This window comes from Ruditapes philippinarum, unplaced genomic scaffold (genome assembly GCF_026571515.1).
Source record: "Ruditapes philippinarum isolate M1 unplaced genomic scaffold, ASM2657151v2 ctg7908_1_1_1_1, whole genome shotgun sequence".
NCBI lineage: Eukaryota > Metazoa > Mollusca > Bivalvia > Venerida > Veneridae > Ruditapes > Ruditapes philippinarum.
This window is the reverse complement of record NW_026863693.1, coordinates 44,342-57,685: the sequence shown is the minus strand read 5'-3', so window position 1 is coordinate 57,685 and position 13,344 is coordinate 44,342. Positions and strand designations below refer to the sequence as shown.

The window sequence follows — 13,344 nt, the reverse complement described above, 5'->3', positions numbered from 1 at the left end:
ATTTTGCTGCTTTTGCATTTTTGCAATAAGATCAGTTAAGTTAACTAGTATTTTGAACGGAAGTTAAAGTAATTGATTTTATTTGGCCACCTTAATGACAAATTCAGTGCTTTTCAGTCAGGTAATAAGCTTAATGCGTTTGCTTAATCCATTATTACAACATTATAAAACAAATATTTGCCCTTTCTACGCATGTAAAAATATTCGTATTTATTGCTAATGTGCCTTTAAACAATCAAGAATAAATTTGATATTAAATAAGAATTTGAGATAAGACACATGCTATCATTAACCTTACACGTAGAACTTTTTGTGAACATTCATACGTCATAATGTGAAATGTAGATTGATAAGAGCATTAATTCACTAATACCATTCCTAAACATTATCACAATGGTTCTACTCAAAGCTGTGTTCGTTTTTCTGTTAGTCATCTTTTCGAATTGGGTAGTTGTTTCTAGTGAATTCGTCAGTGAAAAGACCGCTGAATATGTCACTAAAGATGAGATGAACAAGGTGCTGGAACTAGTGAAAATTCAGGACCAAAGAATATCTGACCTAAAGACTGAAATGACAAAGAAAAATATGGAGATAAATCGATTTGACATAAGAGTTGCTGAGCTAGAAATGCGTGTATTGGAACAGTCAAAGAAAATTGCAGAATTAGAAGCAAACGACAAAAATGAAATTGAGCAACTGAGAGGAACTGAAACTAAATCGCAGCACACTTCGGGTGCACAATTAGCTTATTCTACTTCCAGTTATAGAGTAGATCAGGAACATAAAATCATAGAAGGTGAATCGACTGGCAACGAGATGAAACAAAGAGATGTAGCGACCGGTAAGCATTTTATATTGCCGAAAATTGCAAACTAAGGCGAATGTTACAAAGATGCTTTTTAATAATTACTTACGTTCAATAAATTTCAAAAAAATTGGCAGTAAATTTCATCTTGATAATTCCTCAGTCGAATTATGAAGTTTATACCTATGGTGGCTAATTTGTGTTATTCGTGTTTTGGCCCCGCGACCCCGCCAAGCGAAAAGTCGAGAATGGAGAAGCTGAGGCAAAAACACGTTAATTAGCGGGAGCACAGGGCAAAGTTTGATAAATAAAGCTTCGCCCGGCAGGGATGCGGAGCGAGATTTAAGAAATCAAATGAAAACGAGGCTAAATAGGGTACGATATGCATTTGAAAAATTGAAATAGACTTTTTGCACTCTTGAAATAGAAAACGAGGCTCTTGATTAGATCGTATCCAATAATGATTTCTATAAAACATTCCAAAAGCTTAAAGTTCATTTGTTATTTCTATGAGGTTTGAAACAAAATTTGATTTCATACTGACATAAATGATCTAATACATCCTCACAACAGAATGTAGTAAGAGAATCTTATAAATTTCTCATAACGGTGTTTAAATCGTTCATGAGATTATAATTGTCTAAATTTCGGACAAAAGTCGCCGGCCATACAAAAAGAATAATATTTTTATTTTTCAGGGCATTACCAAAGACGATCAATACAAGCACAAGTGGCATTTTCTGCTTACTTGTCTCATTTTCAAGATCATTTAGGACTCCATCAAACTATCAAGTTTGACAAGATAATAACGAATGACGGAAATGCTTACAATGCAGTGACTGGAATCTTCACCGTTCCAGTAACTGGAACATACGTCTTCATTTTCTATATCAACTCGTCTAATTCAAATGTTGTGTTCCGTTTGATGGCCAATAATGCCCTTAAAGCATCCGGTGTTTCAAGACCAGCTGTCCTTAATCAAATTAAAGATGTTCAAGGTGGAGGCATGGTTGTTCTACGTTTGAATCAAGGTGTTGCCGTTTGGATTGAGAACGCGAATGCAGATTCTATAGTTTACAGCACCGACGAAAACAGATGGGTCACATTTTCTGGTTTTCTTTTATACTAAAATTTAGTTGATATAAACTTTCCTTCTGTCGATTTTTTAAGTTTCTTACTTGATATAGCGCATAAATAACTGTAAGGAACAAACCTCTATTGTTATCATGATAATTGTAATACATGTTTCAAATTGGTAAAATTGTATTAAACTAGTAACTGAGCAAACTCCACTTAATTTACTGCAGTTAAAGAATATGCATTAATACATTCAATTGGCACAGTTGGCACAGTTTTATCCACGAGAAAAAATCTTTTGCACCATCGGTATAGGACATTTACTGACATATAAAAAATCATTCGTCAGAAAAACTCACTTTCAAATCACTTTTAAGTGTATCATGACTCACAAATGCATATACATTGCTGAAGAAAGCTATGAATAATGAAAAAATATTAAAAGGATCAGAGAATGCGGATGAATATTTTTAAATATACGTGGCGATCTTAACGAAAAACAAAACAGAAATATTCAGTCGTGGCTAGTATGTGCATTATCACAAATTAACCCCATTGTCTTAACATTGCAGGTCAATTATGTTGATTAGAATTCAATTCTTAGAGCTTTTTCTGCATTGAAAAAAGAAATCCGTTTCCTACCTAAACAATATACAAATATTCATACTGTAATACAATTTTGGAAAAATGTTATTCGTAATAATTATATGTATAGATCCCTTAAATATATTTAATTATTGTGAAAAGCGTGACTATTATCAAATTGTACGAGGATTGCCCCGATATAACTCGGACATTTGCTCTATTTCGTGCATTTTTGAACAGAAATTGATGAAAAAAATGACAAAAAATCCATATTAAATATATATTGTGTTCTAGAATAAACTTATGATAAATGAAACATTAAGATATATCTTGGGTCTCTATAACAGCTAAACATCACCAAGACAAGGCAGAGACGTTGTGTATGCAACATTGGACGTCAATTCTGCCAATTGACCAAATATTCCCATCGTGTCATTCAGAATCATTGTTATGCGATACAAAAGCCTCATGACATTTCAATGACGTAAATTGATTATTCAAATCATTGTAATAAAAATTCAGAACAAAGCAATACTACAAAAGCGGCAGGAGTAAAACAAGCCAGTATTCAATGTTCAGATCTCATATATTCAAATGTCATAAAAGATTTAAAGACTGAAAACAAGACATGGTGACAAGGGTCTTGGACGGAAGGCAACATAATCTATGGCGTTAGTGCAGAAAATCAAGTACGTTGTTTGCCAAGATCACAGATGGACAGTGCTCGATATTTGAAAATGACCGTGATTGTTCGAAGGTCTTTACATAAAGTTATTAACTGAACATTTCAAATAGGGAAGTTGAGTTACTACATTGAGAAAATATAAACAGAGCTGTTTAACAATTATGGGAAATGTAATAACTACTGGTGTTGTAAAAACACCATGACCTGCGCCGCATACAGTACCTTGTGTTCTTAGAAGGGTTGCCATTTCTGCAACAAATCATTAAATAAGTGTGTACAATAATTAAGTACATTAATATCTGGCTGCCGATAAACTTTGTGCCATTATCTTTTACCCTGTTCAATTGATAACAAAAGTCCACGTAATTCTGAAACACCCTTCGTATAATAAATACAATGGTTCTATTTCTCAGTATCTGTATTACATAAAATCTCAGTTTGTTCAATTTCTGGACGCACGCACATCGAAACTTTAAATTTTTGTAAATAAGAAATATTATCAAAAAATGTCCTTTCAATACGTATTCCTTTTTCTTACTAAAGTCAATCCTTTACAAACTTAAACATAATAGTATACTTTTATAAATTCTTCGTGACTCTATTATCATAAAAACAAAGCTGTATGAATAAAACAAGTCAATCTGTTATATAAAATTGGCAGCATATCACGATATTTGATAACCTTCAGAACGATGTGTTACTCAGAAATACAAAGGCTATAGGGAAAACGCAGTAAGAAACCGTTACAAATCTAAAACTTGAACTTTTCACCCCAAATGATATTTACATTTAACATTATTCCGACAATAAAAAGTAAAACATCCTTTGCCTAATCAATTTTATACCACACTTGCCTACCACGTTCTTTACTTTTACACACCTCCTCTATTGTTTGTGAAAGGTCTATATTTTTCGGATAGACCTGTTTAAACGAAAGAAAGTCCGTTATGAGGTCTATCTTTTGCACGTGCACAAGTCTGTTCTAGTCAGACAGACCCAGTCATGAAAATCACGTGAAAAAATAGACCTACCTGTGCGCAGACAACGAAAACATGAAATGCAATCGAAAATTAAAAATGAAAATAAAATAAAATAAAATTTAAATGATTGTCATAATATTCCTGACTTAAATAATCTGGATACATTTTTGAAACAAGATAATGTTTATTGAGTACACTTAACAATTATTCCAACCTCCCTTTATTAAATCTTTGAATGAAAATAATGGATAGCACATCAAAGTTAGGACATGCAAGTTAGGACATGCAAGTACTTAAAGTGTTTTGGTCTACAATGGGCACGTTTCAAATATCAACAAAACGATAGAAATGTATTAATCGGATATTATTAAAAAAATCTTGAAAAAGAAATGTTAGTAAAATTATAAGTGATTTAGTATAAAAATTCATATGATGAACGATCATATTTTATTCTACAACACTTTATAATCTGCTATATAAAATATAGTTTCGGATTATGTATAACAATATACATGTTTATATATGTAAGTCTTTCGTGGTCTGCTGGACATTTTCCCCTCAAACAGTAGCCCCCTCGAAAGTTTCCCCCTTTTTTGCAGTGGCGGACATTTCGCCCTTCATATCTTTGAAAGTGGCGGAAATTTGCCTCCCCCTGTTTTAAAAATGTTAAAAATATTTAATTGTTGAATTGTTTGTTACCGAAATTCATCGCCTACTGTCAAATAGTCGAAATTCCATTGTGCTTAAATACACAAAAACTCCCACGCAAATTTGTGAAAACAAAAAAGCATCCATAAATAAATATACCGTTTGCATTGTTAAATAACATATATAAAATTTATACACGAGATGACATCTAACAAGTGACAAGTCGTCACATCAAAAACAAGGGGACAAACGTCCGAGGGGGCAACTGTCCTGGAGGCAACTGTCCTACAATGTGCTATGTCTGATACGAAATACTATCAACATAATTATTTAATTCTTTAACATACATTACACACCCATTCATATTTTTTGACAAATTGCACGTTTAGCTCTTAAAGAGAAAAGCAGACTTAAATGCAAAATATATATTATATTTAAGCAGAACGTTGATAAAAGCTTACCTATATATGCGCTGTGTCAAATACAATTTTTGTGCATTACATCAAATACTTCGGATCAGCCATTGGTCAAGCCATAGTTTGACGGTGTGTAAGTTGGATATCGGCCGCGTACATCGATCTTTCTGTTTAGGAATGACCTTGTTACGAATTTCATGAAACACCTCGAGCGCTACGCTCTCTCGGTGTCACATGAAATTCGTGACCAGGTCTTTCCTAAACAGAAAGACCTCGTACTCGGTCGAAATCCTATACATAAATATAATGTTAATGTGAATGTTTTAAAGATTATTGTAAATATGTTGTAATGGTTTGTTTAAAGTTCTATTTTTAGAACGTTTCCCCTGTATTTTCCAGTTTTTCTTATTTCACATACATTGTGGATGGATAACATATACTGATATATTTACGTTGTCCTAGAATTTTCTTGTGACTCATTTAATGAAGCCTTATTTTGCTGGCTCTTAAAATGTATCTTATGATTTCTTCAAAGGAAATATTAGACATTAATTTTATTGGATTTTATATTCATCGGTTGATTTACTTTGAAGTATGGATTTCTTTTGTCATTTTTCTTCGCAAGTTATTAATACAACTTTCAAAAAAAATTAAAGGAATTATTCTTTTGAAAAGTTATTCTACTAAACTACTTACATGTGTTGTACATTTATTTATGACCTCGTGATCTCTAGGTCATATAACTTATAATGGCCGTTGATTTATATGTAAAACAAAAGGAAACTTCAAAAACACTTTTATTTCTATTTTTCAAAAGCATTAAATTATGGTGCTCTATTTCAGTTCCAGGTTACTCTTTAGTTACAAAACTGAGTCTCTTTTGTTACTTTTGCATTTTTGCAATTAGTTCACTTATAGCTTACTGGTACTGTATTGAAAAATAAAAAACTTATCTGTTTTCATTTCGCCACCTTAATAACAAATTACAATACATCCCGTGCTTTTTTCATGTAATAAACATCAAATATTATCTAAGTATATTATTAAAACATTATAAAACATGTGCTTGCCTTTCCTACAGAAGGAAAATTATTTATTTCATATTTATTGCTAATGTGCCTTTAAACAATTAAGAGTAACTTTGATATAAAATTGGAATAAAAGATAAGACACATGTTATTATTAACCTGTCACGTAGAACTTTTTAAGAACATTAATGTAGATTGATAAGAGCATTCATTCACTCATGTTACTGTATATCTAAACGGTATCAGAATGGCTATACTCAAATCTGTTTTCGTTTTATTGTTAGTCATCTTTACAAGTTGGGAAGTTGTTTCTAGTGAATTCGAAAATGAAAATATCTCAGAATTTGTCACTAAAGATGAGATGAATAAGGTGTTGGAATTAGTGAAACTACAGGACCAAAAACTATCTGAACTGAAGACAGAAATGAAGAGGAAACATTTGAAGTTAGATCGATTCGTCAAAAGAGTTGCTGACCTAGAAGTGCGTGTTCTGAAACAGTCAAGGGAACTAGAAAAAATAGGAGCACATGACGAAATTGAAAATGAGCGATTAAGAGGAATTGAAACTAAACTGCAACGCACTTCGGATTCTAAGAAAGACATCTTTGCTAATTTTACTTTCAATGCAGCCAATAATAGAGCAGGGAATCGAGAAGATGATCCGGAACATACAATCATAGAAGGTGGAACGGCTGGCAACGAAATAAAACAAAGGATTGTAGCCACCAGTAAGTACGGTATTTGATTATCCTGACAATTGCACTATGGCAAGTGTTTTAAAAATTCTTCCTTATTATTATTTACTTGCAATAAGACTTGAAAAAAAAAACAAAAGGAAAACATAGAAGTGCATTACATAATTCCGCAGTAAAATTATGAAGTATAAATCACATTTCAATAAAGCTAAAAAAAATGTGTATTTAAATGCGAAAAAAAATCCTTATGACGCAAAAAAAATATTTATAATCTTATACAAATATGGACATTTTAGCTGGTGAATATATAGTAATATCGCCCTTAAAAGCGTACTTGACCGCCAGACATACTCGTCTGTAAAATAACGGATTTTACCTACAATTTTTTTGGTAATTGGCCAGGATTAAAATGTAATAAATTAATATTATATTTAAAGAATGGATATTTAAGTAGAAAAAAACGTCGTTTGAAGAAAATGAAAGGCATATACATATACAGATCTCCGCTAGTTATGTAAAAACATATGAAAACGAGATTACATTGATGGAATTGTATCCAATAATGATTTCTATTGGAGCATCACGAGGTGCAAAGCCTAAATATACTTGGTTATATTTTATGTTGTGAAATAAGACCATAACTAAATTTCGGACCCAAGTTACCGGCCATACTTAAATAAGATGATATTTTTCAGGTCATAACCAAAGGAGAGCAATACAAGCACAAGTGGCATTTTCTGCCTACCTGTCTTATTTTCAAGAGCATTTGGGAATCCATCAAACAGTTAAGTTTGACAAGATAATAACGAATGACGGAAACGCTTATAACGCAGTGACTGGAATCTTCACCGTGCCAGTTACTGGAACCTACGTCTTCATTTTCTATATCAACTCGTCCAATTCAATTGTTGAGGTCCGTTTGATTGCTGATAATTCCATTATAGCATCCGGTACTTCAAGACCATATGAATTTAATCAAAGTAAAGATGTTCAAGGTGGAGGCACGGTTGTTCTACATTTGAATCAAGGTGTTTCCGTTTGGATCGAGAACGCGAGGGCAGATTCTGCAATTTACAGCAACGATGTAGACAGATGGGTCACATTTTCTGGTTTCCTTTTGTATTAACTTTAAGAAACATTGACTTTCTATTTTAATTTAATTTCTTATTTTTAATCCATTACATTACAGTAAATTATAAATACAATGAGACTGACAATGACAATCGATTTATTGATATTGACAACCGGTCCATAACAATAATTATTACATTATAATGCAATTACGTGACTGATAAAGCGCATAATTAACTGTAAGCAACGATCCTGAGTTGTTATCATGGTAATAGGTAATACATCTTTGGTTATATAGATTGGAATAAAAACTAATTTAATATAAGATGCTAGCATGGCACATAACTGGGCATATTCAGTTTTACTCAACTTTAATTGTATCCACTGTAGGAAAAAAGCATGCAGAAATACAGTTAACTTATACATCTTTAACAACGAGAAAATGTACTCCTTTTGCAGCATCGCTATAACTTAAACAAAGATCGACACATACAAGACTCAATACTTTAAAAAATCACACTTTTAATTCATCTCAAATGTATCATGATTCAAATAAAACATGTTCATTAATGACCAAAGTCATAAATGATGCATATTATTATGTATTGTGACTACCAAAAAGAAAGAAAAAAAACATAATCCAGAAGTAAGAACAAGATTTTGTAGACGTATGTATACGTTTTCTGCCCTTGGAATGACATCAAATAAGTGAATAATTCTGATTCAAGGGCAGGTAACTCAAAAGTGAAATCGATGACATCCTGCTTTATTTTGCTTGAAATATATCTGCCATCATAGTCCAACAACATGCCAAGTTTAAATAACACACTATTAACAGTTTATATTCTGCCTACTGGTGTATGTCTATATGGAAACTACCAAAAACGTCCGTCAGCTAAAATAAGCTTATGATAAATGAAATATTAAGATATATCCTGGGTCGCTATAACAGCCAAATATCACCAAGACAGGACAGTGACATTTTGTTTGCAAGATTGGACGTCAATTCTGCCCAGTGACCAAATATTCCCATCGTGTCATTCAGAATCATTGTTATGCGATAAAAAAGCGGTCGTTAAGGCAATTTTATAAAAAATACTTGATTATTCAAATCATTGTTATAAAACTCAAACCAAAGCAATACTACAAGCGGCAGGAGTAAAACAAGTCATGTTCAGAAAGCATATATTCAAGTGCCATAAACGATTTAAAGACTGAAAACAGGACAAGATTAACTGAACATTTCAAGATGTGCTACTAATAGAGCTATTAAACAATTATAGAAAATAAAATGAAATAACTATCGGGGTTCTAAAAGCACCATGACCTGCGCCGCATACAGTGCCCTTGTGTAGGTCGAAGAATTGCCATTTCTACAAATAATCATTAAATGTGTTTAAATAATTAATGTGTGTACAATAATTAAGTACATTTATATCTAGCTGCCGGTAAACGGTTGTGTCCTTGTTCAAATTATAACAAAATTCCACGAAATTCTGAAACATTCTTTGTATAATAAATACAAGTTCTATTTCTCCGTATCTGTTTTATATTAAATCTCATTTCGTTCAATTTCTGGACGCGAGCACATCGGAATTTAAATTTTTTGTAAATAAGAATTATTATAAAAAATGATCTTTCAATACGTATTCCTGTTCTTTATAAAGTCAATCTTTTACAAACTTAAACAAAATGGTATACTTTTATAAATGCTTCGTGACACGATTTTCATAAATACAAAGCAGGATGAATAAAACAAGTCAAACTGTTTCATAAACACGATAGTTGAATAACCTTCAGAACGTTGTGTTACTCAGTGATTCAAAGGCTTTAGGGAAAACGCAGTTACCGTTACAAATCTGCAACTCTTACTTTTCACCCCAACGTTATTTACACGTATAATTATTCCGACAATTAAAAGTTACTATTATATATCATCGTTTGACTAATCAATTTGATACCACATTTGCCTACAATGTTCTTTATTTTTAAGTATAATGTTAAAGTGTTTGTTTTAATGATTATTGTAAATATGTTGTGATGGTTTGTTTGAAGTTCTTCTTTTAGAACTTTTCCCCTGTAATCTCCAGTTCTTCCTATTCCACATACATTGTAGATGGATAACATAACTAAATTAATATATTTTGAAATTGAGGAGAATCTGTGTTGTCCTAAAAATTTCTAGTGACTCATTTAATGAAGCCTTATTTTGGTGGTTCTTAAAATGTATTATCTTATTATTTCTTAAAATAAAATCTAAAACTTTAAGTATTTTAGACATGAAAACATTGGTTTTATATTCATCGGTTAAATTACTTTAAAGTATTGATTTTTGTTGTTTTGTTTTTGTTTGTTGTTTTTTTTTCATTATTTTTCGCGAGAAATAAATTCCCCTTTCCAATAATTTCATTGATGGAAATATTCTTCTAATAACGTAATCTACTTACTATACTTTTCATCGATGACCTCGTTATATCTATGTCATAGTGGCCAACTTAAAATCAACTTCATATCTATTTATACGATAATTGTAATGATAGTGTTTTATTTTCAATTGCTGACAATAAACAAATGATCTCCACATTCAACAGATTACAAATATTTATATTTATGTGGTACATTTGATATGTTATGATGACGTTAGAATGTATGTTGCAAATTAATCCGACAGATGACTTATTAGGTTAAAAATAAACTTACACGTTTTAGGTTACTTTAGTGATGACAAGGTTGACATCTAAATAGTTTTATTTCAAACGCAGTTGTAGATGTTATTTGATGAATGTTGATGTCACAAGTCATGGTTTAATTTCAGTTATAAATAACATAATAAATCTCAAATCTAACGATCTCGAAAACGTATCTGTTGTATGGACATGTAAAAAACAAATTCTCACAAGGTCGTCATTTATTAAAAGCACACTTATGTGCGATTATTCTTATGATATCTGCCAACGTATCTGTAACTATTAGTTATGTATAAAAAAAACCACTCCAAACAAAATATACCGGTAACCACAAATCTCGACCATAGTATTTTACGAAATTATTCGTTTTTTAATCAAAGCAAGTGGTTTAAGATATTACATTATTTAATTCATAATGGTTATTATAACCGAATCGAAATAAAACATCTATTTTGTAACGTGTAAAGTAGAATATCTAGCTTTTTGGGCCCTGATGTTGCTACCTGTTTAAAATACCTTCTTACCAATGGCACGCAGCTAAGCGTATGTTTACTCATGATGATTTTAGAAATTTCGTTGGCACACAATTTGTCGACATTGGAATTTTCAGGTAGTTTTTCACGTTCGATAATTAATTTATCGTAAATGAGGATTTATCGTAAATGAGGATAGATGGCTCAATATTTTTACGGTTATTGAAAGATATATCTATTATGCTATATTTACACGCTTAAGTATGAACATATGTCTTATTTTTAAAAACTTCGAGAGCAAAATGTTGACCGTGTCGGAGGAATACGCTACGGCGAGTTATATACCTTGTATATATTTTATACTGCTTGATTTTATTGCTTGATAGAATTTTGTTCTTGGTGAACAATAGGTGATTATTTTATGATAATTTGATCATTATTTGCATGGCAAATGTGCCGAACACCTGTGGTTTCGATATAGAAAACGATATTCCTTGAACAGTATAAAATGAGTTTAATACACCCATTTAAAGCAGCTCCAAACTAACGAAGTATACTACATTTTGTCAATTTTAATCAATGCTTACTTAACCAAGCTACACAATAACAAGTACGTGAATAATTTCAAAAGTAACCTCGGAGGAATTCGATGACGCACTTGAAGAATTTTGATACCATATCTATTTCTTAATCTTATTCCGTGTTCGTATTTTTATTTAATTTCTTCGATTGGCAATGGCTCGCAATGATATAGTCGATGTTGATTAAAAAGGTCACATTTGAATCTTATAAAATCAAAGACTACGTTTAGGTACTTTAAAATCATTTCTTGTTCAATTATTACTTGCTCATTTATAGCATTGCATGCTCACATTAAATTGTGATGTTCTAATAATTATTTCATAATAAAATGCTAATCGCAAAAATAAGTATATGCATTCAAAACATCCTACATTAATCACTACAGTTTTTTTTCTTTTCTTGTAATTATAAGTATTAAAATATCGTGACAAAACAATATTTCGAAATATAAATTATATGAAAAATGGCAAAATGAAATACTAGACCGGTATTTACCGTTGACTTGAAATTTTATTTCATGTTTTAAAATTAACAGACAAGCCACACAAACACGAACATTTAGTAATTAAATTTAATTGCAAACGTTTCGGCTATATGCCTTCATCAGTGCAAAACATAATAAAATTACCGGAAGCGACGTCAAAACGGAACACGCGTTAAACGCGCGAAAAACGTAATGGCGTTTAGCGGCAAAACTATGATAACATGTAGAAACAAATATTTATGCTATAAATAAAGCTGGTACATGAATTTTTTTTTTTTATTTCATGTTTTATTCACTTTAGTTTCATTTATTTTCCGACTTCTCTATATAATTGAAACAAAACAAATATATTTATATGTCTACGCTTAGAAATAACAAAGTAGAACGGAAAGTAACTGTTATATTTCGGCCGCCTCGTTTCATTTTTGAGTTATCGGGATTCGTAATATGAAATGTTTTCACTCACTGATAACCTTATTATTTTAGGTTCTCTTAATCAGATTAAATTGATGCTTGGAACTCTCCACATATGTACGTATATTTCACATGCATTTTGATGATTTTTTCATACACGTCATATGGAAATAATCTAATTATTATTGGACAAGAAAACTTAGTTTGAATAGATGCTTCCTCTGTGATAGTATCGAGGGACATGTCGGACTCCGATCACATAAACCCATGTGTTGGATATAAAAACTTCATAAACTTTTGTAAAACAGTTTCCTCTCCAATATGCAGATTAGCCTACCTTTCTCGCCGAAACAGTTTGCATGGGCCCAGACCTGGTCATTTTACGCTTGTGAAATCCTTTTTATGACTCCTGTAAGAAGTTTTGTTTCTTTTAAGACTTTCTCTACTGCGAATAAACTAAAATTTCACTAACCGTTAAAATGATCCTAATTTGATCAAAGTTTAAGTATTGATCCTTTCAATTCCTATGAACTATTTTCATCAAAATTCAATATTGTACTGTTGGCACGGAAATTGAAAAAAAAAATGAAAAGTGACCCAATTTCAGTTCTCAACAACCCAATGTGTCACTTTTCAACAGGGTCAAAATTTTAATGTTACACCCGTATAAAGGCAAAATGTAGGCACAATTTACAGGAAAGAACGTTTGCATTT

The 13,344-nt window shown here is 31.5% G+C and overlaps 2 protein-coding genes across 2 annotated transcripts; both read left to right on the top strand.

The window, feature by feature from the left end:
• The first annotated feature begins 368 nt into the window (after positions 1–368).
• LOC132723040 (uncharacterized) lies at positions 369–1,951 on the top strand. The gene is made up of 2 exons (XM_060707707.1): positions 369–841; positions 1,504–1,951. The coding sequence occupies exons 1-2, from the start codon at positions 394–396 to the stop codon at positions 1,932–1,934; spliced, it is 879 nt and encodes a 292-aa protein (XP_060563690.1). The 5' UTR covers positions 369–393; the 3' UTR covers positions 1,935–1,951.
• A 4,499-nt stretch (positions 1,952–6,450) lies between these two features.
• On the top strand, positions 6,451–8,074 carry LOC132723039 (complement C1q-like protein 2). The gene is made up of 2 exons (XM_060707706.1): positions 6,451–6,952; positions 7,615–8,074. Exons 1-2 carry the CDS (start codon positions 6,472–6,474, stop codon positions 8,043–8,045), a joined length of 912 nt encoding a protein of 303 aa, XP_060563689.1. The 5' UTR covers positions 6,451–6,471; the 3' UTR covers positions 8,046–8,074.
• Positions 8,075–13,344: the final 5,270 nt, after the last annotated feature.